This window comes from Chlorocebus sabaeus, chromosome 10 (genome assembly GCF_047675955.1).
Source record: "Chlorocebus sabaeus isolate Y175 chromosome 10, mChlSab1.0.hap1, whole genome shotgun sequence".
Taxonomy (NCBI): Eukaryota; Metazoa; Chordata; class Mammalia; order Primates; family Cercopithecidae; genus Chlorocebus; species Chlorocebus sabaeus.
This window is the reverse complement of record NC_132913.1, coordinates 35,801,261-35,824,995: the sequence shown is the minus strand read 5'-3', so window position 1 is coordinate 35,824,995 and position 23,735 is coordinate 35,801,261. Positions and strand designations below refer to the sequence as shown.

At 36.2% G+C, this 23,735-nt stretch overlaps 1 protein-coding gene across 13 annotated transcripts in view; it reads right to left on the bottom strand.

Annotated features, from left to right (window-relative positions):
- Positions 1-320: 320 nt before the first annotated feature.
- MBD5 (methyl-CpG binding domain protein 5) overlaps positions 321-23,735 on the bottom strand; it is a 505,406-nt gene continuing 481,991 nt past the window's right edge. For 11 of the 13 annotated variants that reach the window (XM_073019666.1, XM_073019664.1, XM_073019662.1 and 8 more), the window contains 3 exons: positions 13,060-13,172; positions 5,740-5,815; positions 321-3,015 (listed from right to left, as the gene is read on the bottom strand). In XM_073019666.1, the coding sequence (XP_072875767.1) occupies positions 2,944-3,015; positions 5,740-5,815; positions 13,060-13,172 (261 nt within the window). In that variant the 3' untranslated portion in view covers positions 321-2,943. The remainder of the gene's footprint in view (positions 3,016-5,739; positions 5,816-13,059; positions 13,173-23,735) is intronic. The other 2 variants (XM_007964934.3, XM_007964937.3) reach the window with 1 other exon arrangement.

Genomic DNA, 23,735 nt, shown 5'->3' with positions numbered 1-23,735 from the left:
AATCACACAAAAGCTGCTCAGTTAATTTTCCACTCATTTGAAATAATTTTTAAAACCTTCTTAGAGGTTTAGTTTATTCTCCTTGTGCTTCCTAAGACTGTTAAGGGACACAAAATAAAATTAGATTTCCTTTTCCAGCAGGAACTATTATGTTCTTTAAAGAAGAAAAATTTTTTCATCTGTTTCCATTCTTGGATTTGTTTCTTAAAAAAAGTTTATTTTAGGGAATAAAAATTTTGGTAACATAGAAGGCCTAGCCTTCATTTAAAAAAATGAATTGGCTTCAATACAAAGAGAAAGAAATGGCTCTATGGGCAAAATTGAAGTGTGAGTGACCAATTTTTTAATTGTAAAGTAGGTGCAACATTTTAAAAAATGTTACAGCACTGTATGACCTGTAATGCTAACAATATTTACATTAACGGCTTACACAAAACCATATAATTGTAAGAGAGAGGAAAAAAACCCACGTGGACTGAAACTACTACACCTAGCACCCATATCAAAGCCAGAGCAACCAGTGAAATCATGGGCACAAACATACTTTACATTGTCTACTGATGTAAAGTATACGATGGGAGGGAAGCACAAACTGAATTAGCTCAAAATACCAAAAAGAAGGCTTGGTCAACACAAACTCAGCCTAAAGACAGAAAAGCAAAGGCTAAAAAATCTACATGTCAACACAGACACACATACAGACACACCCAGCCTACAAACACACATGTATGTCTGTCTGTGAACAAACAAAAATGTGTAGAAAAAAACAGTAGAAAAACAGGTTGGCGCAAAAAAAAAAAAAAAAAGGACATTAATGGTTTAAACATATTAGCCACATCAACTTTTAACTTATAAACATGTGTCAACTAAACTACACAAAAGATTACTTCCTGTGACTGCATGAAGGAACTGGGCAGGCAATCCCACCATTACAAGAGAGACAAAATGAACCTACCCCTGAAGGAAGGGTTCCTACTTTGAGGTCATGAAGCCCAGGGTAGCCAGCTGCATTCCGTCAGGCTTGGGGGTAGGTTGAAAGTGGAACAGAGGGACAGAGAGACAAAGGAGACCTAGGGGAATAACTAAGAGCTGTTGCTATCAAAAGCGAGCCCAGGTGGCATGCTCTGTGCTGTGGCCCTAAGAAACCAACTCAAGGAATGACCTTGGTCTCCATTTTCCTGAGTTACTGGAACTCTGCTACATGACAGGACTGAGGAGTTTGGGCGGTGGGTGGGAGAGGAGCAGTAGGTGAGGTGGTGGGCAGGTTGAGCTGCTGAGCCTACTATTGGAGAACCTCCTAGCAGCCTGAGTGGCAGACTGTTGCCTGAGCCCCAGGCTAGAGGACAAGACAGTGCTCTCTAGGGGTTTAAGGGTTTGGGGCAGGGACTGGTGGTTCCAAGAATAAAGGGATAACAGATCCCTTCTTTTCACAATCCATCAACTGAAGTCAGGCTGGAAGCCTAAACTTTGCTTAACTGCCTAGAAGATATGGTAATACCACCACCACAAAAATTGTGAGAAGAAGACGGAAAATTACGTTGTGCTACATTTCTTATTAATTACCTTGTACTTTACAATGGCTCACAGTTTTAGGTTTGTATACTTGTAATGTAGTATTTTCTCTCTACATTTGTTTCACATTTTTTCTTACTTAATATAATATAAATAATTTGGTTAATAGATTTAACCTGCACATTTTAGCCACATTAATATATATAAGAATCTGTTAATGGTATAAATAATTCTTTAAATAAAATAAATCTGATATGTTACACAATACTGATAAAAAAATTACCATTGCTAATAATTTTGTAAGCCACCTTAACTTCTGGGTTAAGTAATACTGATGAATGGATATGAAACTTGCTTTGATGATTCATATTTATTTTTGCCACTACAAAAAAAAATGAATTATAATCAACCTTACCTCTAATAATGGTTGCAAAGTGGGGCTTTTGCCTCCATGTATGGAAATAGAAAGTTTTACCTTGTCAGATATCATTTGCAAAAAACCCTCAATTCTGAGCACCAGCGATGGTGCAGTCAGTATAAGCTATCTGCTTCAACAGGTGGCTATCAAACGTTAACTACAGAAATGACTGAGTAAAATATTCCATCTAAGATTTTTTTTTATAAAACCTATTCTATTTTAAAACTTAGGTAAAAAAAATATGCAACAAATGGTTGCAGTTTCTGAATTCTTAATTTAGACCTGTGAGCCCTCTTCCCTTTAGAAATCTGCAAGGTTGCAATTTCCTAGACACCCGAAATTGAGTCCAGTGCTTCCAGGCAAGGTTCATTCCAAACACACAATATAAATGGACACTCAGTGGTGTGCAGTGTATGTCATAATTCAGATATTACATCATCATGCCTTTTCTCTGCTGTTAAATACAAAAACAGCATCTTTTACATTATCATAGAAAAGCATTTAGATTGTATTTTTATTTATCACTTTACACTGGTAGTCTCTGGTAGGTGTACTCCATAGAAACCAAAGAATTTTGTACACTATTTCTTTGTACAATAAAAGATAAAGTGTGCATTAGGTACGCTTGTACATGACAATATTGTACAATATTTACATTTCTGATATCACCATGAAATTCTGTATTTTCTATATACAACATTGAAAATTCTTCAGAAACATTTGGACTATTTCTTATAATCACAATTTAGTATTATAGAAAAAGAGTTTCTCAGTAATCTCTTGACCATTTATCACTCTCATCACACAGATATTTTGATTGGTTTTTCCAGCATTCATTATCCTTCCTGATCAAAAAACTTTTGTATCACTGTTTCTTTTAGCACCCTGTGGTGGTGGTAGCTATCTGCCATAGTCTAAATATTGATATAACAGTGGCTATATCAATACCTATATACAAATACATCTGTGCATGTTCCTTTATTAAACACTGCGCATTAGTGGAGTAGTCTCTGTTATCTGGAGATCTTCCTCCTCTTGGGTTTGGGGGGTCTCATTTGTCTGTCACCCTGTGGGATTTGGTGTACCTGGAAATAAAAAGGTAGGAAAAAAACAACAACAACAGAGGATGAAATCACAAACACCATACAATTTCTGACAAAGAAACAGGGTAGGGAGTAGACTCTGGCTTTCACTTTCAATTACTGATATCCTGAGGCACTTCAAATGTTTACCAAGACCCCAGCTGTCAGTGTGCCCACAGTCACTACAGAGAATGCAGAATGCTAGAAACTCATAAGCAGTGCAACACTCTGGGGGTGCCAATAGACAGTGGAAAACAAAGGATGAACTGGACAAAATCAAGTATGGCAAATGCAATGTGCAGTTGTTACCCCATTGTCCATTTAAAACAAAAATAAAGCCTTCCCTGTCAGAGACCCTAGATCACCAACTTCACTACAGCCTGGAAGAGTGAATAATTACACAACAAACATGCCCCTTTTTTTCCCTCACTTTGTTACCCTACTTATTTTACAATGACTAGGAAGGGTCACAAATTACAAGAACATGCACACATAGCTCAGCCTAAGGATGTTTGTTCATAAGAAGAATCAAAATGGAAAAGAGAATACCACTATCATCTGTTGGCAGATCTGAAATTGTGTAGTCTGGGAGGAGCAGTTAATACAATTCACCTTTCTTTATGTACTAATGCAGGAACTAGCAACATTTAGTGCTGTTCATCAGATTGAGCAGTGGCTGAGCAGCATTAGATAGCAGATATAATTTGGAGGAGGGAGTGATCAAATTGTCTTGTAGCTATCGGTGGGAAGGAGCAAGGTCCAAGACCCAGGAGAGGAGGGATGAACCCAAGGCAGTGGTGTAGCAAATGCTTTATCAGCATTTGGACACAAGTCCATTGTAGCATTTTGCCAGTTTCTGTGGTATAAAACTTTTATCCTGGCCAACCTTATGTCACAGGACTTAGGGTTAGGAAGAGATGAGTACAATTGACTCTCAAGATCCACTACAAGTTGGCTCAATTACATGCTTAAAAATAATGTTTAGACAACAGCAAAGGGCAATGCTATCCAGACTCAAATGCAGAATGCTTTTAAAAAAATAATATTTTCAAATTTTAAATAATATTTATGGGTTTTTCAATCTGCCTATTCCTCCTAATCTTTTCCATACACATTTTTAAAAGCCACTAGTCTGTAGTAAAGAGCCAAAACTTTTTACAACTGAGGAAAGAAACTTTTTATAACTGAGACTGCAAACTAGTAATCTGTGGACCAAATGTGGCCTGAAATGGTATTTTGTTTAGCCATATGGCACTTTAATATTTTTTAAAACAGTTGTCAACACATAAAAATGAGAAATTTTACCTCTAGACTTCTAGTTTTGTATGAAAAATGGAAAGATCTTGCAACATGAACACAATTTCCCAGATGTCTAAGATCTGCTGGAGCATGGACGGAATGCCTTCTGGAGACAGCACATGCCTCCTAGGTTGCCCCGGCCCTTACTACTCTCAACTACCTGATTTCCACCAGGGCCAAATGTCCTGAGGCAGAGTCTAGAGAGACGATGGCCAAACTCATTTTCTCTTTTTCCTGGGCAGGCACATTCTATGCTCTATTTCCTATTCTACTTAAGAAGATCATGTGATTAGGTCAGGTCAGTGGAAAGTCAACAGAATGACTGGTCTGGCTCATAAACCTATGCTGGCAGTATTCTTAGCATGCTCTTTTCTTTTACCTTCAAGGCAAAATGCAAAGGATATAATGAAGCACTCTGAGGTCCTAAGAGAGGTGGTCACTAGATAAAGAAAGAATCTGTGCGCTGGTGTGGAGCAACCCCTTCCTCAACGAGCACCAGACTCAGGTGAGTAATGGCTTTTACTGTGCTGAGCCTCTAGATTGGTAGCCTACCCTAACCCATGGATCTTCACTGGCATTTCTCATCCATTCCAACTGCTGTTTTCTCATACCTGACCCACTTTACTATTTGACTGGCCCTAGAAAACATTTGAGTTTATAGTCCCCAATCTAGATCTTTCCTATAATTTTATCAGGAAATTTAATGTCTCAGGGCTTCAATTCACCCATCTGCGAAATGATGGGTTGGTTGGATTACAAAATCTCTAAAACCCATACTAATCCCATCATTCAATTGCCATTGGATGGTTTGTTGGGATTCAGATAACCTTGTAACATAAGGTCAAATAAAATAAATTATTTTTCATGCGAAATAGCCTAGACAATTCACATTTTTAACAGATTACCAAAATTATATTTTAAGTATTTACATCAGTCAATGTGTGAACTGGAGGATAACGATTAAACTTCTCACACTCAATGCTATTACATGCACAGTTCAATAAAAATGGGATATGAGAGGTCTATATACTCTTGATCTTGACCCCCACTGTCTTTTGGTTCAAAGGACAGAACAAAATTTGCATTACTAAATATATAGGCAACAGTAATGGCCACGGCCATTCACAGAGTCAAGTGCAGAAAGCTGTGGTTTGAACATCAATATTTTGCTGCTCATATTTTAAAAGAATGTTATGTGGCAAAACAAAAGTTACTTATCTCAGGAAGAAAGACATAGTTAATGCAGTAGGTTTTTTTTTTTTTCTTAAATGACTTTGAATCTTTTCTGATATTTGTCTTCTTTTTCTAGGCTAGTAATTTAGTATTGCTACGTGAGTTGCTTGACAATATTCAAGAGACTTTACCAAAAAGTGTAACATAATTTATTTTCTAAGAAACACAGTATAATGGAAAAATAAATTAACTTACAGTCCCAGACATTTTGTCCAGTTCACTCATGGCCTCATGAATAGCAGCTTCTAAATGGTTATTTAGCTTTCCACTTCTGGAATTAATGAAAACAACACACCAGATTAAAAAATTAAAGAAACAAAACTCAATTTAATTTCCTAATCAGAAAACAAAAGTACCAATTCCACGAGAGAAAGCCAATTTATACTCGCGTTTGGAAAATTCAGATGACAAAACATCACCCTGGGATTCTTACCACTGAATACTAATGATTAAAGTCACAAAACTACTGAAAAGAAAAGTTGAACAGATTGTCGGGGGGGGGAGATGGACTTCTTCCTCTTCCACATGCTTCTTCCACAATCTGGTGATTTGGGAAGAAAGTTGGGCCACGGGTTCCCTCTCCCAGAGACACTGCTCATGCTCCCTGGCTCCGGCTGGCCCTGCATTGCTTCTTGTTTCTTTCTCAGGCAGCCTGGCTGTGTGACCAGAGGAAGGGCGGAGGGGCTGAACTGCAGGCTCTGGCCACTAGGGAGCTCCCTCTGCCCTCTCTGGAGCGTTCTGGCTCTGGAGTTGAGCTAGTGAAGGCTGAAATCCCGGGGCCCGTTCCTGGGTGGAAAACAGCTTAACTCTAACGCACCTGAGGCTCCCAGCCTACCGCCCAGCGCATTTTCCCATAAGCCAAAATGATGTAAATATTTGAACAGATAAAGAATGACAGCCTCAGGGTGCCTATCACTTCTCTGACCTTTTTTCTCCACTTAGCATTCCATTACACATGTTTGGCCTGAATAACACACACGGTGCATCTACCATTTTTGAAGCTTAAATCTATGAAGCTGTTGAACTAAAATCAGGTAAATCCATGCTACCCACCCCTGTGGTTATGTCCACTTTGCCCATCCTGTTAACTTGTTTTTCCTCCTTTACGTAAATAAATAATTACCTATTTTTTCCAAATACTAAGGTGATTTTTTTCATTTATCCTGTCATGACAATTACTAGAAAAGCTGCTGGAGGTAACGTTTTCGTAACAGGCGGTTAGCATGCGTTTCCATGAGTTAAGTCCTATCTCAGCATCTACCATGGAGACTGGAAATTTGCAGTCGTGGGAGAATTTGGCTTACTGGCGTATTTAGTTTGGTTAGCAGGGTGTTTCGAAACATTTTTGAACTTTAGTTCAGTTTACCATAGCTTTCACTAGGTTTTATCCTCACACACCAGGACTGGACAATGTATACACTGAGTTTCTGTCTACACTTTGAGAACTCCGAGTTTTCCACCTCTGAGTACCATAGTGCTAGACATATCATAGATGCTCTATGTATTTGCTAAACAAAAATAGTTGTCAAAGGTGGCCCAGATGGTCCTATGTTTCAAAAAAAATATATGTACTTAGGTCAGTTTAACTGAAAGGAAAAATGAGTGTATTGGTTTTAACCAAATTATAAGGGTAATATGGCATCAACCACTTCTCCTCTACCTTTCGCTGCCCTGTAAGCTAGTCTTTAGCTTTTATATTTTTGTCATTTATTTTTAGAAATTTAAAAATGCAGAGGAGTACACAGGATAAAATAAACCTAACATATTCCTCTCCTGGAACGAAATGTTAATAAATTACCTATTTCCTTTAAGTCTTTTATATTAAAAAAATAAAGCTGGAGTCCCCAGTTGTTATCCATCCTGGTCCCATTTTCCCTCACCTTCCCCCCTCAACTTTTAGTCTGCTTTTATTCTTTAGTATTGTTTTATGCATGTTTTTAAAAATACACACACACAAAAGGTGTCAGATACACAAACTCGACTTTTTTTCTCCTGATAACTGTTTTACATACCATCTAGTTTGTATAATCTATTCATTCCTTCTAACTGCTATGTAAGAAGTTTTTTTATTATGCATGTACTGTCTTCCATTTACCTACCCATTCCAGTTTCAAGGGGCCCTGGTCATCTCATGGAGTCAGTCTCAGTTGTTTTCCTAATGAGGTGTCTGCCAAGCAAGCTCCTAGGAGCACTCTGTAAGGCCACCTGGGGTTTGCTGAGGCTGCTTGGCAAGGGTTCTGACAGTATTATCATTGCCATGTTGCCTGACAATATCATACTGTGTGTAATGTGTTAAATAATTTTATCCTTACTATTTCTTTTGTATGAACATAAGTTTGATGTATTAACATAAGTTTTAAAAGACATTTATTTATTATAAATTTTGATTAGACTATCTTAGGAGTTTAAAATTGACTATATAAAGTTATAAATATTTAAAATGAAGTTACAATGTTTTAACGAAAAACCTCCAGAGAACCTTGGTTCTCTCACCTTTAATCTTAGTAAAAGAAATACCTGTTATTTATTTTAAAATGTCTATATGCCAAGTATTGTATTAAAACTCTATATACATTATCTCATTTAATCCTTACAACAATTTGATGGAATAGGTATTATGACAACTGTATGTGATACTTCATGACTTTTTAAGGAGAATTGGTGAAATCAATTCTAATTTTGTAATGAAGAAAACGGATATTTGACTATAGTTTTCAAAAGTAATAGTCATAGGTAAAAAACTTTTACCTAACCATGAAAAATTACAATAAAAATTACCATTCAAGCACAAAAACGATTCAACATTACTTGTTGAGAAAAAGTTTCAGGAGTTTTGTCATCTCATTCTTCAAGATATTTAAAATATTTGTAAACACTTTGCATTAATTCAAGTTAAACTAGTATAATGTTTCACCTTTAACACAACTTAGTTGTTAATAGAGGGAGAAATGACTACTTTTGGAAGAGAAAATAAATACATAGATGTGGGGCATGAAATTATTTGTATACCTCATGAGATTCGAGAGATAAAGAGAGACTCTCCCAGATGTCAAATCTGCAGACCAGCTACTGGTCAGGTCAGGGAATAATGAATTTAAAAGAGGAAGAAAAAGCTCTATGAATTCAAGAAATGAACAATTAGTCAAAATTCAGTCTTTCAGTCCAGAGGGCCTCCCTGTGGAGTTTCTTCTACTATTTTCTATTCCCCGCTGACATTTAATAATAAACATTTTTACTAATGGACACTCTAAAACCTACTTGATTAAGTAACAGATGTTCATATAATCACATTTCTAATTATTAATGGAGATAATTGCCACTTCTCAACTTCATTGGCTATACTGTCATATATTATCTTTAAATTCACTAATTTTTTTAAAAAAGCCAGGTACACATCTATGAATAGTACAAGAAATAGAAGGGAAATGAGAAATTGCAAGTTGTTCTTCACTGTCAGTTTAGAGTTTAAGTGACTCACTTCATCCAGTACGTAACAAATATGGGTGAGACATAAAAGTCAAGAACCCTGCACTCTGAAACCGAATGCCTGGGGAATGTATGAAGATCTAAGAAAATTTAACATGGTAAGTATCACTCCTTGGTTTTAAAGTGAAAGTATGATTTATTTAATCACTTTACTGTTTTCCAGATTCACAAAAAATCAGGTTTCCCAAGAAATGTATACCTATAGACAGAAGATTTGCTCCTTGCCTAAATGAAAACCATAACATTGTGGAATTTTTCTTTAATAAAGCTATTTCTGCTTTTAAGTACAAAATTGTCCTAAGTAATGTGTTAAATAAATATGTTGCTATTAGGATATAATTAGAACATTCATTTAAAGATATTTATTTGTTGTATAGTTCGAGGACACTGAAGATTAAAACGACTACATAAAATTCTAAACATCTAATATCATGGTAGAATGTTTCAACTGGTAAAAATAACAGATAATTTTCTTTCTTTCACCTGTATCTTCATAAGAAAAATAGCTATTTACTAAATGACATGTGCCAAGTACTGTGCTGAGGCTCTCTCTATATTATCTATGTTACAACAATTCTAAAGTAGGATTATGTCCATTTTAGAAATGAAAAATTTAGGCTCAGGGAAATTACGAACATACGGCTATGAAGTGGTAGAAACAGGACTTCAGTCCAGGTAAAAAACCAACCTCTTAATTATCTTGTTCCAAATGACACCTTCCTTTTTCAACCTTTTCCTCTTTTCTTCTTCCCCTCAGTCTACAAAAGCAGTCAAATCTTTGTCATTTAAAAAATTCTTTCTTAGTTATTTTTCAGAAAATTTTCACATTATGGGTAGAAAGAAGAAAATAATCTACATCTCCTCTCCCTATTTCCTTCTTATTTAATCTTCAACCCATAGCCACTTTGTGTGTATACGCATCACTCTACTGGAAACTGTTCTCACTTAAGTTTACCAATGACCTTCAAATTGTCCAATCTGATGGAGATTTTTCAGTTTCTGTCTTACTGGACCTCTGTTGATCACTTTAGCAGTCTTTGACTTCTGAGACTCTATCTACTTTCCCTGATTCTCCTCCTCCTCACTGACCATTCTTCCCATCTTCTTCATTCTAATGCATGTTCAATCCTTAGCCTACTATTCTTCAAATTGGTCAAAGTATCTTTGTGTGACTTCAGTCATTTGTACACTGTCAAATACCATTTCTCCCCAGTTTCAGGCATGTATGTCCAGCCTATCCTACAGGCACCCCAAACTGTACTCAACAGCTTCCCACTGTAACCTCCACTTCAGTCAGTGTATCTACAACCTACCAAGTCACCCAAGCTGAAAACCTGAGAGCTGTCCTTGATTTTGTTCCCTTTCCTTTACATTCTGATCAATCACCCCATGTTCTTTCTATTTTACCTCCTAAGTATTTCTTGACCACATTCCTTCTCTTCCATCCTCATCCCCAACTCCGCCAGCTCCTGGTTTGGGTCCTCGTTCTCCCTTGTATTCTGCCGTGGCTCCTGAACAATCTCTTCATCTTCAATATTGTTGCCTTAAAATTTGTCCTCCTACACCGCCATACCTAAGGTGAAAAATGCAACCACCTGCCCCCTTTAGGCACTTCCAAAACAGTAAAACATCCGATTTGCCCTTACTAGGCCCTTTTTGATCTGGTTCCTGCTTATACCTCTTATAACTTCCCATCCGATACTTTATAGTCCTCAAAATCCAACTGCTGCTCTTATCTACACACTATCCCACCCCATCTTGGTCTTTGTTTCCTTTGTGTAGCTGATGCCTATGTAGTGTTTAAGGCTTGGCCCACATATCATCCCCTCTAGGAACCCTTTCTTTATCTGCCCTTTCCCTATGACCCCAAAATATAGTATGTATATATATTGCTGTTGTTGCAATTTTGACATTTGAATTATTTGTTTCTGCATCTGTCTCTTTCACTAAACAGTGAGCTTCAGGGACTGTAGCACTGTTCCTGGCACAGATTTTTTGCTAAATTTGTCTCCTTAAATTGGGAATAAATGCATAAATTAAAAAATGATTTGTTTCAACATATAATTTATCAGTTGTAGGACTTTCAACTAATTATTTAAACTATTTCAGTCTGAGTGTCCGCATCTGCAAATGGACTCAGTAATTTTGGCCCATCTTGTGACTGGGAGAATAAAATGATGAATTTACAATTACATGTGCAAAATGTAAAGCATTCTACTAGGCATCGAAAAGGAAAGTCTGTCTGCTTAGACAATAGTATGGTAAATAAAGTTCTTTTTATAAGTGTTAGTTTTGTATTTTCTACTTTTACTTCTCCAATTTGTACTTTAAGTTTATGGTTATCATGAGGAGAATTCCTTTAGATAGATCTCACATTAATTTACTGCAAATAGGAAACTGGCTTTGAAGAAAAATTTTTAAAATTGTAGTTTGTTACTTATTACCTTTCAGAAATTGCTTAATAGCAAATACATGGGGAAAATTCAGCTTATTTCAAGGCAGTGTATTTGAATATTTGGAGGAGTTATTTTATTTCTGTTATTAACTTTATTTTGTGCATAATCCAAGTAACTGGCATGTTTCACTGTAGGAAACATTTTTAGGGCTCTTTTATACCAAAGAAATGGGTACTGTTGAATAGTTTACAGCAACTGGCCCACTGCAAATTTGTGATGTAGGTAATTTGCAATTTTCCTCCTTTCATCCAGACCTTGTATTAATTTTAGTGGCCTTATCTTGTTGCTAAGCTCTGCATAGCAAGTGTGCTTCAGTAAGAGTAGAAGGGACCCTGATCCCTGTTTTCCTTACCAGGTTTAGAGGGATGTTATCTGGCAATTAACTTGGCCTTTCACACAACCAATACCAATTTGCTACCTTTTAAAGGAGTCCAGGACATAGAGACATAGGAGTTTGCCCCTTGCAGCTGTCATCTTTTCAGATACCTTTTATTGAGGTGAAGAGTCTTCCTAAGATTTGTTGACTTCTAAAATTATGCCTCTGGCCAGAATTATGGGAAACACCATAAAGTGAAAGAGAATGCTTTCTAATAGATATTACTGATATCATTAGATAAGCCTTCTATGCAAGATACACTACGAATCATTCTGATCTCCACTTTGTAAGTCTTGATGTACAAACAGAAGTTAAAATGGTATTTTTAGGAAGATGATAATACATAAACACATTAAGCCTATGTGTCAATATTTGGGGGAAATGTGAGGATCATTTTGCAAATGAATAAAAATTAATTAATATGTAATTCTTGGTTGCTTGATAATGTGGAAATTAGTATAGCAACGGAACAGGTATATCAATTACACATTTTTAAATAGCTTTCTATGTACATATAGAGAAGCACATTTGTAGTTCTCTACCTTAATACAAAATAATAGTTATGATACATAAACATACATTGTATCACAGTAAAAACTGTGTTTCGAATATTATCTGCTTGTCTGTACTACATTTATTCAGAAAATAAATATTTAGAAAAACTTTAATAATACTGGCCTGAAATTCAACTTCTTGTTGTAATTCCAAAGAAAAACTTACTTTCAAGTCCACACCCCTCATGCAACAACAAAAAAAAATCTTTATTTCGCATCACTTTGACTAGTAGTTAATCTGCCAAAATTATTTACGTGTACAACGAGGGATATTTACTCCCCAAATTATTTGAATTGCAAATGGAATGATTCACTACACTTCCAGAGCCTATTTAATTCCTATATGTTGAGAATATGAATTATATTTTATTTTCCACTAAATGAGAGGAATGAAGATGCAGGAAATGAAGAAAGAACTGATGAAGAGGCAAATATTACACAGAGTGTAAACATAAATTGTTAAGAGGATATTTTCTGTAATTGCTAATTTGGCTTGTCTATAACGGTCCTCTTTGGTGGTAACAAACTTTACTTAGGCAGGCCACAACATGGACAGAATCAGTGAGATTTCGTTGTCCCTTTGATGGACAAACAGTAAATTATATCCTTGAAAAACAAAGTAAAATTTTTAAAAAGTGCTTACTTTCTGTTCCTTTTCCGGACACGGCTGTAGGCTTCCAAACCTTCCGTTAGTGTCTTCAACTTCTCGGGCTCCACCTGAGTGAAGGTATGAAGACCAAACCACATTACCCAGACCTGTAATTGTTAAACATGGTGTTTACTTTCCTGCCGTACGAGCAGGTGCTGCACTGGTGGGGAAGGGAGCCTTAACCTTCACTGCCTTGTCAAATCTTCTGTTCTCACTCAATCATTAGAGGTTGATTCTGTGGCTCCAGGCTGCAACATCAGTGGAACTGAAAAGCTGTTTGGCTTTAAAATTGTCAACATTTTGAAAATAATATTTTGGGAATAAAATCTGGAATTTAAACAACCTTCAACTCACAAAATCATAAAAATCAGAGATCCTGGTTCACTTTCTTAGCAACTGCAAATCTGTAGTATCAGACTACTGTGATATAAGTATCAGGGGAAGACAAGAGTGGTAGTTAATGAAGTGAGTGGGCTTTGGAGCCAACAGATCAAAGTTTGAATCCTACTTTTCACTTCCTTGTAGGAGTAAAACACATTTTCTGAGCCTCAGTCTCCTCATCTGTAAAATGAGGACAATAATACCTACCTTCCTGCTAGAACTGCTGTGAAAATTAAAATGTGACAAGTCCTATTGAACACTTATGTTAGCATTCAGCAATGATCATGACCTAGTACACATTTGGCAGTGTACAGAGGCCATCAAGCATGAGAAAAGGGTGTTGCTATGCCTTGTGGGTGTGTCCTTTGTCCTATCTTGCTTTCTGCCTGCCAGTCTGTGTGTAGTCAGCTATGTCAACAGAGGTCAGCCACCAAGGGTGGTGGGGGGATATGTGTGTGTGTGGAGCGTGCAACCTTTGCTACACACTCCTAAGAATCTCTATCATGGTTCTTGAAGCCACCTCCCCACAATAAAAACAATTAATAATTAGGAAAACTTGTATGTGACTTGGGAATAAAAACACTTTTAGAAAAACATGGCTATTTTTATTCTGTAAACACACACACACACACACAATCTAAGTAAAAATAGTGTTGCTTGCTGTGTAAGCATAGTTTCAAGGCAAGTAACTCAGCTATTCAATTGGGGTGAAAGCCAGCCACTTTACCCCCATTTCTCCTCCAACCCCCAATCCACTGTTATATAAAAATACAGAGTTAAACAAAATGCCTCATGGGTAAGAAAATAAACACTAATAAGCAATGAAATGATTATTAACTTTTGCCTTTGTATCCTCAAGATTGACTCATGAATGTCCTTTAGAAATAACTTCTCTATGACCCCTTCAAATCTAGAACACAGTTATGATTAACGAGAGGTTTTCATTATTAAGTCTGGAAACAAGCATTTCTAATATTCAGTGGGAAAAACAGTCAAATAACGGAAATGTTTTCCTTTTCATGTTTTTGTATTTTGCCCGCACAAATGTCTTATACACAAGTTCATACATACCCAACTCACTGTGTGGCAGCACAAGAGACAACTTTGTTCCAATAACACTTCACGTAAAGAAAAGTGTCCTATTGGGTTACTGGCACCACTGGAAAAGTAAGCTAAATGTATCCATGTGTTGTTTAAAAAAAAAAAGGTGCCTAGATGCACTTTCACATTTCATGTTAGAAATGAGCCTCCATCCTGCATTCACTCACATGAAGGGGATATGAAAAATGCTTTGCATATTTCAGTTTTGTAATCAATAAATGATTCCACTTATATTTAAATAAGCTTCTTGGCAGCAGGAAAGGAGTTGTGCTATATAACATAAACTTCTATTAGACTTAAACTGGTGTAGCGAGGGATCTCAGAAGGGGTTAATCTGGTCACAGAATCAGATTCACAATGAAACAAAGCAAGACACAGCAATTAAAACTTACCCCATTGGTCTTAATTTAAAAAACAAAGTTAGGTCAGAGTATTTTTTTAAGTCTTCAATTTTTATTTTTAATTAATTATGGAATAAGGGACAGTAAAAACATTTCTTGTGCATTTATTATGAAAAAGGCACTGTTTTATCATTTAATATGATACTACTGCAAACTAGTATTACTTTTATATTATTACAGATGGGACTTGGTGCATTTAAATAACATGGCCAGAATTGAAACTCAGGTCTGACTCCAACGTGCTCAACTTCTCTCCACCATACCAACTCCAACGTACATTGAAATATAGTCATTTTATATATATATATAGCATTTATATATATAAAATTACACACACATATATAAAATACACACACAGGCACACTAAAAAATTTAGGTCAAACTATTTAAAATTATATTTCTACAAAATTTAGATGACAACTTGCCCAAATTTATACTCAATTTTTTTATGCTTGAATAATTTTCCAGGGATATTTTTTCTGAACTAATACTCTACCATGGTTTCTTCATTTAAATCTGCCTCTAAGCCTCTAACATACTCTTATAATGAACTATATTATTTATAAAGGATTAAATGACCTTGAAAAAGAAAGCAAAGATAGTCTTTCTGAAATTAAATATAAGTAAGATATATACTGCTGTGCATTTCTGCTATAACAAGATCATACATATTCAGAAGAAAGTTTAGTTTGTTTCAGGATTTCAGCATTTTACTGTGTTGTGAAATATATATGAAGAGTGTATGTTTTTTCTGGGGAAATACTCATACATTTGAAAAATATTCAAGAAATTTTAAAGATACCCTCCCAAAATGGTATCAGAAAACAACAAAATAAATTCAGCTTCTAGTTAAATAGAAATCATGTTTAATGAACACTCCCTTGTAAATTACTTAGCTAACTTGTAAATTTAAAAAATACAAGGAAATCAAATACATAAATGTAACATTAAAAAGGTTAAACACACACAAATATTTTTATAAAACTTACACTAAAGGAACAAGTAATTTAAGATAATACTTTTATCTATAATTAAAATCTTGTATTCTTGTACAATCACAAGCCAGGAGTTTCACAAATTATTTAACTCTATCTTAGTGAGAATTTAGGAGAGGGCTTTTTTATCTTTTTTATCTTTACTCATCATCTACCCACACAGTTTCATGCTGATAGCAATGATGCTAATACTACTGGCCATCGTGGTGTAACTCCTTACTCATGTCATTTAAGAATCATAAAGTTACCTGGAATTTATATGTATTCATAGTTCACTTATTAATGTATAAATATACACATACGTTAAATGTTAATTTTTTTTTTTTTTTTTTTTGAACATGGTCTCGCTCTGTTGGCCAGGCTGGAATGCAGTGGCATGATCTTGGCTCTTTGCAGCCTCGACCTCCTGGGCTTCAAGTAATCATCCCACCTCAGTCTCCTGAGTAGCTGGGACCACAGGTGTGTGCCACAATGCCCAGCTAATTTTTTAAAATTTTTTTGTGGAAACAGGGGTCTCATTATGTTGCCCAAGCTGATCTCAAACTCCTGGGCTCAAGTGATCTGCTTGCCTTGGCCTCCAAAAGTGCTAGGATTAAAGGCATGAGCCACCATGCCCTACCAATACTTTTTGACTATTAAAAACTCTTCTTTCATTCAAATTGTTTAGATACAATAATTCTTCAACATAAATAGTTTTACAGTTTGTTCAGTGTGGATAGAAACATATTCATAAAGCCAGACATTACTATGTGGTGGATGATTAAGAGTTTTTCTGAACAAGGCTAAATCTCTGGTTGCTTATTTGCTTATTTTGTTCAGAAGGCCCATATTACACATTTGGTAATTTAATTAAGTTTTTGACTTAGTGTCAGCACAGTGGGACCTCATGTATCTCAGAAGAAACTTAAAGTCTGACAAAAGAAGACATAAACCCTTCAGAGAGGTACACCAACCCTCGAAAGAGAGGTATAGTACATATTTGAAGAACCTGGATCTGGCTGGGCAAGGTGGCTCACGCCTGTAATCCCAGCACTTTGGGAGGCTGAGGGGGCGGATCATGAGGTCAGGAGTTCAAGACCAGCCTGGCCAACATGGTGAAACCCCATCTCTACTAAAAATACAAAAAATAGCTGGGCGTGGCGGCAGGCATCTGTAATCGCAGCTACTCAGGAGGCCGAGGCAGGAGAATTGTTTGAACCCGGAAGGCGGAGGTTGCAGTGAGCCGAGATCACACCATTGCACTTCAGCCTGGGCGACAGGGTAAGACTCCATCTCAGAAACAAAACAAAAAACAAACAAAAACGAAGAACCTGGATCAATGATCCTAGATCACTTTTACATACAGCTGGTTAACTGGAGATTACATTAAATTTTTCTGCAGGCTTTAATCTTGATAACACCTCTCTTCGTGAATTCTTTGGTGCTCCTTATTGCTGAAGCAGAGCTGTTGTGCAAACATCAAAGAATAATGGAGCACTAGCCACATCATTGATCTCATAACAGAGTTGACCTCAAGCTCCCCTTTTCATTCTTTACTTCCCCATTCCATTTCTTTAAAGTCCTGTTGCTGGGGAATGGCATAATGTAAGGAGTGCTAAATTTAGAGTAGAAGACCAGGGTTGGGACCCGGCTTAACTACCCGTGATTTGTATTCTTTGGGATGCCACTTCTCTGAGCTTCAGTTCTCCCATCTATAAAATGGGGATAATTCTGCACATCTTTACGGGTTAGTGAAAGGATCTAAAATGACCACAAACATGAAGGTGCTTTATGAACACCAAGGCAGTCCAAAGTGCCACTGGTGGTATGTAAAATTATTTTAGGTAAAACATGGACAAACCTTTAAATATTCTTTTTTAGTTTTTTTTTTTTTTTTTAGAGACAAGGTCTCCACTCTGTCACCCAGACTGGAGTGCAGTGGTGTGATGATAGCTCATTGTAGCCTTGAATTCCAGAACTCAAGTGATCCTCCCACCTCAGTCTTCCAAGTAGCTAAAATTTTAGGGGTGCACCACCATGTCTGGCATGCTCATTGCAGCCTTGACCTCATGGGCTCAAGTGATCACCTTACCTTAGCCTCCCATGTAGCTGGGACCATAGGTGTACAGCATCATGCCTGCTAATTTTTAACAATTTTTTGTAGAGATGGGGTTTCATTATGTTGCCCAGGCTAGTCTTGAACTCCTGGCCTCAGGTGATCCTCTGATCCCAGACTCCCAAAGCACTAGGATTATAGGTGTGAGCCACTGTGCCCAGCCTCCTTTGCACATTTTTAATAGTTATATTATTCATATAAGTTTACATTAGAAAAATATAAGTACCATTATGATTTTACACATACAATATCCTAGGATAAAACTAAAGTTGTTTAAATTTAAAAAGTGGCTCGAATAGTGCCTAGTACATATGTGCCTAATAAATATTTCTTGAATGAATCAATTAAGTGATAAATTTAAAGAAAAAATTTAAGTAAATAATAATATATGTAATATGCAACTTTACCTGAAGTCTGGGAAATATAGCTCTGAAGTAGAAAGCAAATATGAGGCATTTATTAAGTTCATTATCAAACATTTATTAAACAGTAAATATTAAAAATAATATATATTTTTAAAAATAACATCTTCAAACTGAAAAAATTCCTGCTAACTTAAGTGCAATATTTCAATATTTTTAAAAGACTGGGAATTAATATTATATGATAAATAATTTAGGGTAAAAAGTTGATTCACCTGTGACAGAAAGGATGAACCTAATTGTTTTCCAACAGTAGTACAAAGTTCTCATGGCAGAGTACTAATCATTCCTTTAAATGAATCCCAACTTTTTCCAATGAACTAACCAAATTCTCTTTATCACAATTTAGTCAGTGGCATTATCTGAGGCCTTTTTCGGTGCTTCCTTTCTTCTTCACTTTGCATAGCAGTGTTTCTAAGCACTGGGGAACTACATTACAGGATGGGGGTAAATCCATTCTAAATGTGACAATAATTTGCATATCAATCCACAACACATAGATAGAATTAAATGTTTCAGATAAGTTTGTAATTTCTAAGGAAACAATACTTAAAAGTTCATATAACAGAAGCAAGTAATTGCCTCAGACCTGAGATTCTATTTCCTGCTTCCTATCTGAAATTGTATGAACAAGCTCACGTAGTCTGCGTTGGGCTCAGTTACCTGCGTGAATGAAGACAGGCCTCCTAGTCCTCTTTAATCTGGCTCAGGACAAAAGTTCACAATATTTCACAATTCACTATAGTAAAGTTTACAGTTGTTTTACTCAGCTTAGTCTTTTTCTTGATAGTCACATTTTTGGTCTTCGCTAGTTCTTCATTTTTATTATCTTTCAAATTCTGATCAGGAATTGACTTTGATGGCCTGGATTTTATCTTTCTTATTACTTTTGAAAACCTATTTTGCTCCCTTTCAAGGAGATTCTGGTGCTGACAGGGCATTGATTGCCTCTGTCAGACTACAAGCCAAAATGCAACCCAAGTATTGTGGATGCTGTGGTACAGAGAAAAGGATTCATTTCCAACAGCAGTTAAGAAAATAGATAAGGCAAAGTGAATACACCAAGAACATTCTCAACAGAGAATTATAGTACCAAAGAATACAAACAGCTAACACTGATAAACACACAAAGAACGTTCTTCAAAGTAAAATGTCTGAACATCACAGGAGGGCACACCTCCCAAAGTTAGTTCTCCGGGCTCAACTTCTTAAGTTACCCACCCCCAGAATGCCAGGTAAGTTGTCTCTGGTTATGCTCCACGCTGTCAAAACACGTGTGCGTGTGATGCTGAACGGACATACAGAAAATATATTGCCCCCCAATAAATTTGGTTATGAGTTTTAATAAAGATGAATTTTGTCGGTTTTGAATGACTATTCAGAAAGCTGTTTTTATCTCTACTTGCCAGAAATAACTGTGTGGAAGAAAGTCAAAGAGCAGTTTTGAAGAGGGAACACCCTACCCCACTTATGCTTTGAAAATAATGTCTTCATTTAACCAGGTAGTGTAGAACAGAGACGTAGACTTTTTTTGGTAATCAGGTGTTTCTGCAACTGTCCAACAACAGTCATTGAAAAGAAACATTTTGGTACCAGTCTAGTAATAAATTATTTCTTAAATTTGGCTTGGGTCAGAATATACATCAAATGTAAGAGCAATGATATATGAAGACCAAAGGGAGGATGTTCAAAAAGTAAAAATGATCTATGCTGAAAAAAATAAAAATTTTAGTTTTTGATTATTACTGCTTGAGAGGCAACACTTTTAAGCTAGTTAACATAAAATCAAAGATGACAGATGACAATTGTAAAATATAGTTTAGAAAACAAAAGCATTTTCTTTATATTTAAATAGTTAATGAAATAGGTACATAAAGATAACCATTTCCTCCATAGTTGCATAGGCTTAAAAATGTTTGCATATTAAGGCATAGAGGTGTAATGTCAGAGGTAGCCATTTTCTTACCAAGAATTCCCTAATATTATGCCAAGATCTGGAAGTTGAATCTGTCTGGTTCTGGCTATGTACTGGAGCACAACACTGAGGTCTTATTCCTGGTCACTGAGCCACGAACAATAAAGGGTTCATGGTTCAGAGAGAAACTTGCACCAGTTATTTAGAACAAGTATAACTATCTCCCAGAATGTACTTCTTTTTTTTTTGAAACAGAGTGTTGCTCTGTCGCCCAGGCTGGAGTGCAGTGGCGCGATCTCTGCTCACTGCAAGCTCCGCCTCCCGGGTACACGCCATTCTCCTGCCTCAGCCTCCCGAGCAGCTGGGACTACAGGTGCTCGCCACCACGCCTGGCTAATTTTTTGTATTTTTAGCAGAGACAGGGTTTCACCGTGTTAGCCAGTATGGTCTCGATATCCTGACCTCGTGATCCGCCCGCTTCGGCCTCCCAAAGTGCTGGGATTACAGGCGTGAGCCACCGTGCCCGGCCCAGAACGTACTTCATTACAAATGGTTAACCAAGGGAAAAAACATATTAGGAAGGATATAGTACTTCCTGAGTGGTAAAATACAAGGCACATAATGTCCTCCAGTGCTGTCACATAGCTTCAATCTTAGGAAAGTAATACATACAAGCAATTCATCCCAACTTTTCATAGGCTGTTAAAAATCTCCACTAATTAATATTGTTTTACGTGTGAAAGAGAGTTATGTGGGAAGGTAGAGGAAGAAAGCCTGAGTTGATTTTTTTTTGAAACATTGAGGAAAGAGGAACTTTGAAGTTCACTCAACAAACTGAGTGCTTTAAAACGCTTCCAAGTAGAACTCCTGCTTGAAATTAATAGCTAACACTAACTTATAATCAGATATGCTGATTTGTATATGTGCTGTAAACATACTTATGAACTATTTCATTCATTGAATATAATCCTTATAATCCTTTACTCTCAACTTGGTTAATAAATCCTTTAGGACAATGCAGAGGTAAGGTCAAATTACCACAATTCCATAATGGTGGAACCTAAATTAATAAGACTATCTACCATAAAGGGCAGAGAATAGGAGGTTAATGTTTACTGAACCTCTTTGATGTGCCAGATAATAATCTACAGTATTTCATTGAATTCTTAAGGCATCTATTTGAATCTAAATTAATGTTCTCACTTGAAAGAGGTGAGTAGCCTGCAGCTTCTAGGACATTAATATACCTACTACGTACGACCACTTAGGTAACTAGCAGAGCTAAGATTAGGCTCACATCAGAGTGCCCAAAACCCATGCCTCTTTATGCTACACCCTGCTTTTTCTCCAGTTCTCTGTAGACTGTGTTTATACAGTATTCGATGTCTAGAAACCATACCTTTTAGGAAATCATCTCAGAAACTACAGAACATGTCTAATGCATATCAGTAATCTGCTACATTTACTATCCCTCCAAAGACCAAAAAGGCCTTTCTAAGATCATAAGCTGACCTAGTCAGTTACTATTATGACTAACGGTATCTGCTAAAATATTAATGTATTGACAATGGGAGGTCTCAGCCCTTGGCAATTATTAGTGCTTTGATCACACAGCATTGACTTCCTTAGACCAGAGACCATTCATGCAACCTAAAAATAGGAGAGGCACCCAGCTTGTTTTGAAATAGTAATCTTCTATCCTGTCAATTAATTATCTTTATTTTCTATTTCGCCTGCTTCCATAAAGAATTTGGAGTGGCTTGCTGAGAACAAAGCCTGTAACTGAAAATAATAAATGGTATGTTGTGGGGTGGAGTCAGGGGTAATAAATCTATTCTAAAACTTGAGTTAACATAGATTTTTATCTGGTGGGATCCGACAGAATCTTGGATTCTTTGGTGGACATAGAAATACTATGAAAGCTGAGAAGCTAAGAAAGTTTAAAATGATAATGTAGGAAAATAGTTTGGCAAATTTTTTCTTCTTAGACACTACAAAGATAAACATTATGGAAAATGATCCCACATTCCACATTAGCAAGGCGGAATTAGAAAGGTTTTACTATAATAAACAAGGTTGGAGCTAGTCTCTGCCTTTCTGCTTTAGACTTTATAAAAATGTCAGGCATTGCCATAGTGTATAGAAGGTAACCTAAGGCAATGCTTACCTTTTTAGAAGCGGAGGTCCAGTTATTAATGTACAAGGCATTATCCAACATTCTTGGGCATTAAGGAGTTCTACATAAATAAAATTACATCCAAACTGGTTCACCTGAATGAGTACAAATTTTAAAAAGTGTTCTACTAGATATCTCTCTGAAATACATCATGTTTTGTCTTATACAGGTATTGAACATAGTTTTACTTTTTCTTCATGAACTAGGGTCATCAATATATCAGACACTTGGCTTGAAGTCGGACCTGTGTTTGAGATTTTACCTTTTCTGGTGTTGTAAAATGAGAACTTTGACTCACGGAGCATCACTAAGTAAAGTATTGGGAAGTCTTGTTTTGTGAACTATAGAGGAAAAAAGAATGTTTGTGAAGTAGTACTTAGTTTACTTATGTGCAAAAGTGTGGTAGGTCCTGAAAAGACCAGAGGTTTTTAAAAATGCTGAGTCGTTAGAGCTTCTGAGGCTGTTATATCTTGCTTTTTAAATGATAGATAAATGTTTCATGTATTATCATTAATATTTTATTGCATGTTTTCAGTTTTTCACCTCTAAATGTGTGCTTTAAATTAAATTCTCTGAATTACTAAATATATTTTTAGTGTATAGTATATCTTGATATAAGGTTTTTACTTGAGAATCCAAAATGACAAGGTCAGCCAGTGAGAGGAGGAATATGTGAATTTACAGCAACAGTTTTATGTTTCCTATTACAATTCATCTATTGCCAAAATTAAGGAAGAAGAATCTGAATTTTAAAAATATTATTTTATAGTGGAATGAATACTACATACTACTTTGCTTATTTAAGTGAAGAAAAATAAGTGTTTCTTGGACTCTTCGATTTTTTTTTAAAGTACATCTCCCCTAACATCAGTGAATACCTCAGTCTCAGGAGTTTTCGAGCAGAGATTAATCAGAAGATCTAGACCATTGTTTAATGTGAAATGTGTTAAAAGTACATGCCTTTACTCTCCTAAGGGCATAAAAAGATATTTAGACAAGGCATTTAGGACAGGAAGAATGTTTCCAGGGAAGGGAGGCCATAATCTTTTTTTTCAGTTAAGCTTTTGGTAAAATGGCACATAAAAAAGACTTAGTTCGTTTGCACAGACATTGTAAAACAGTTCAATGTCTGCATCTTGTATTTGTAGCAGTTCCATTTATATCATAAAAGCCCACTTTTTCTG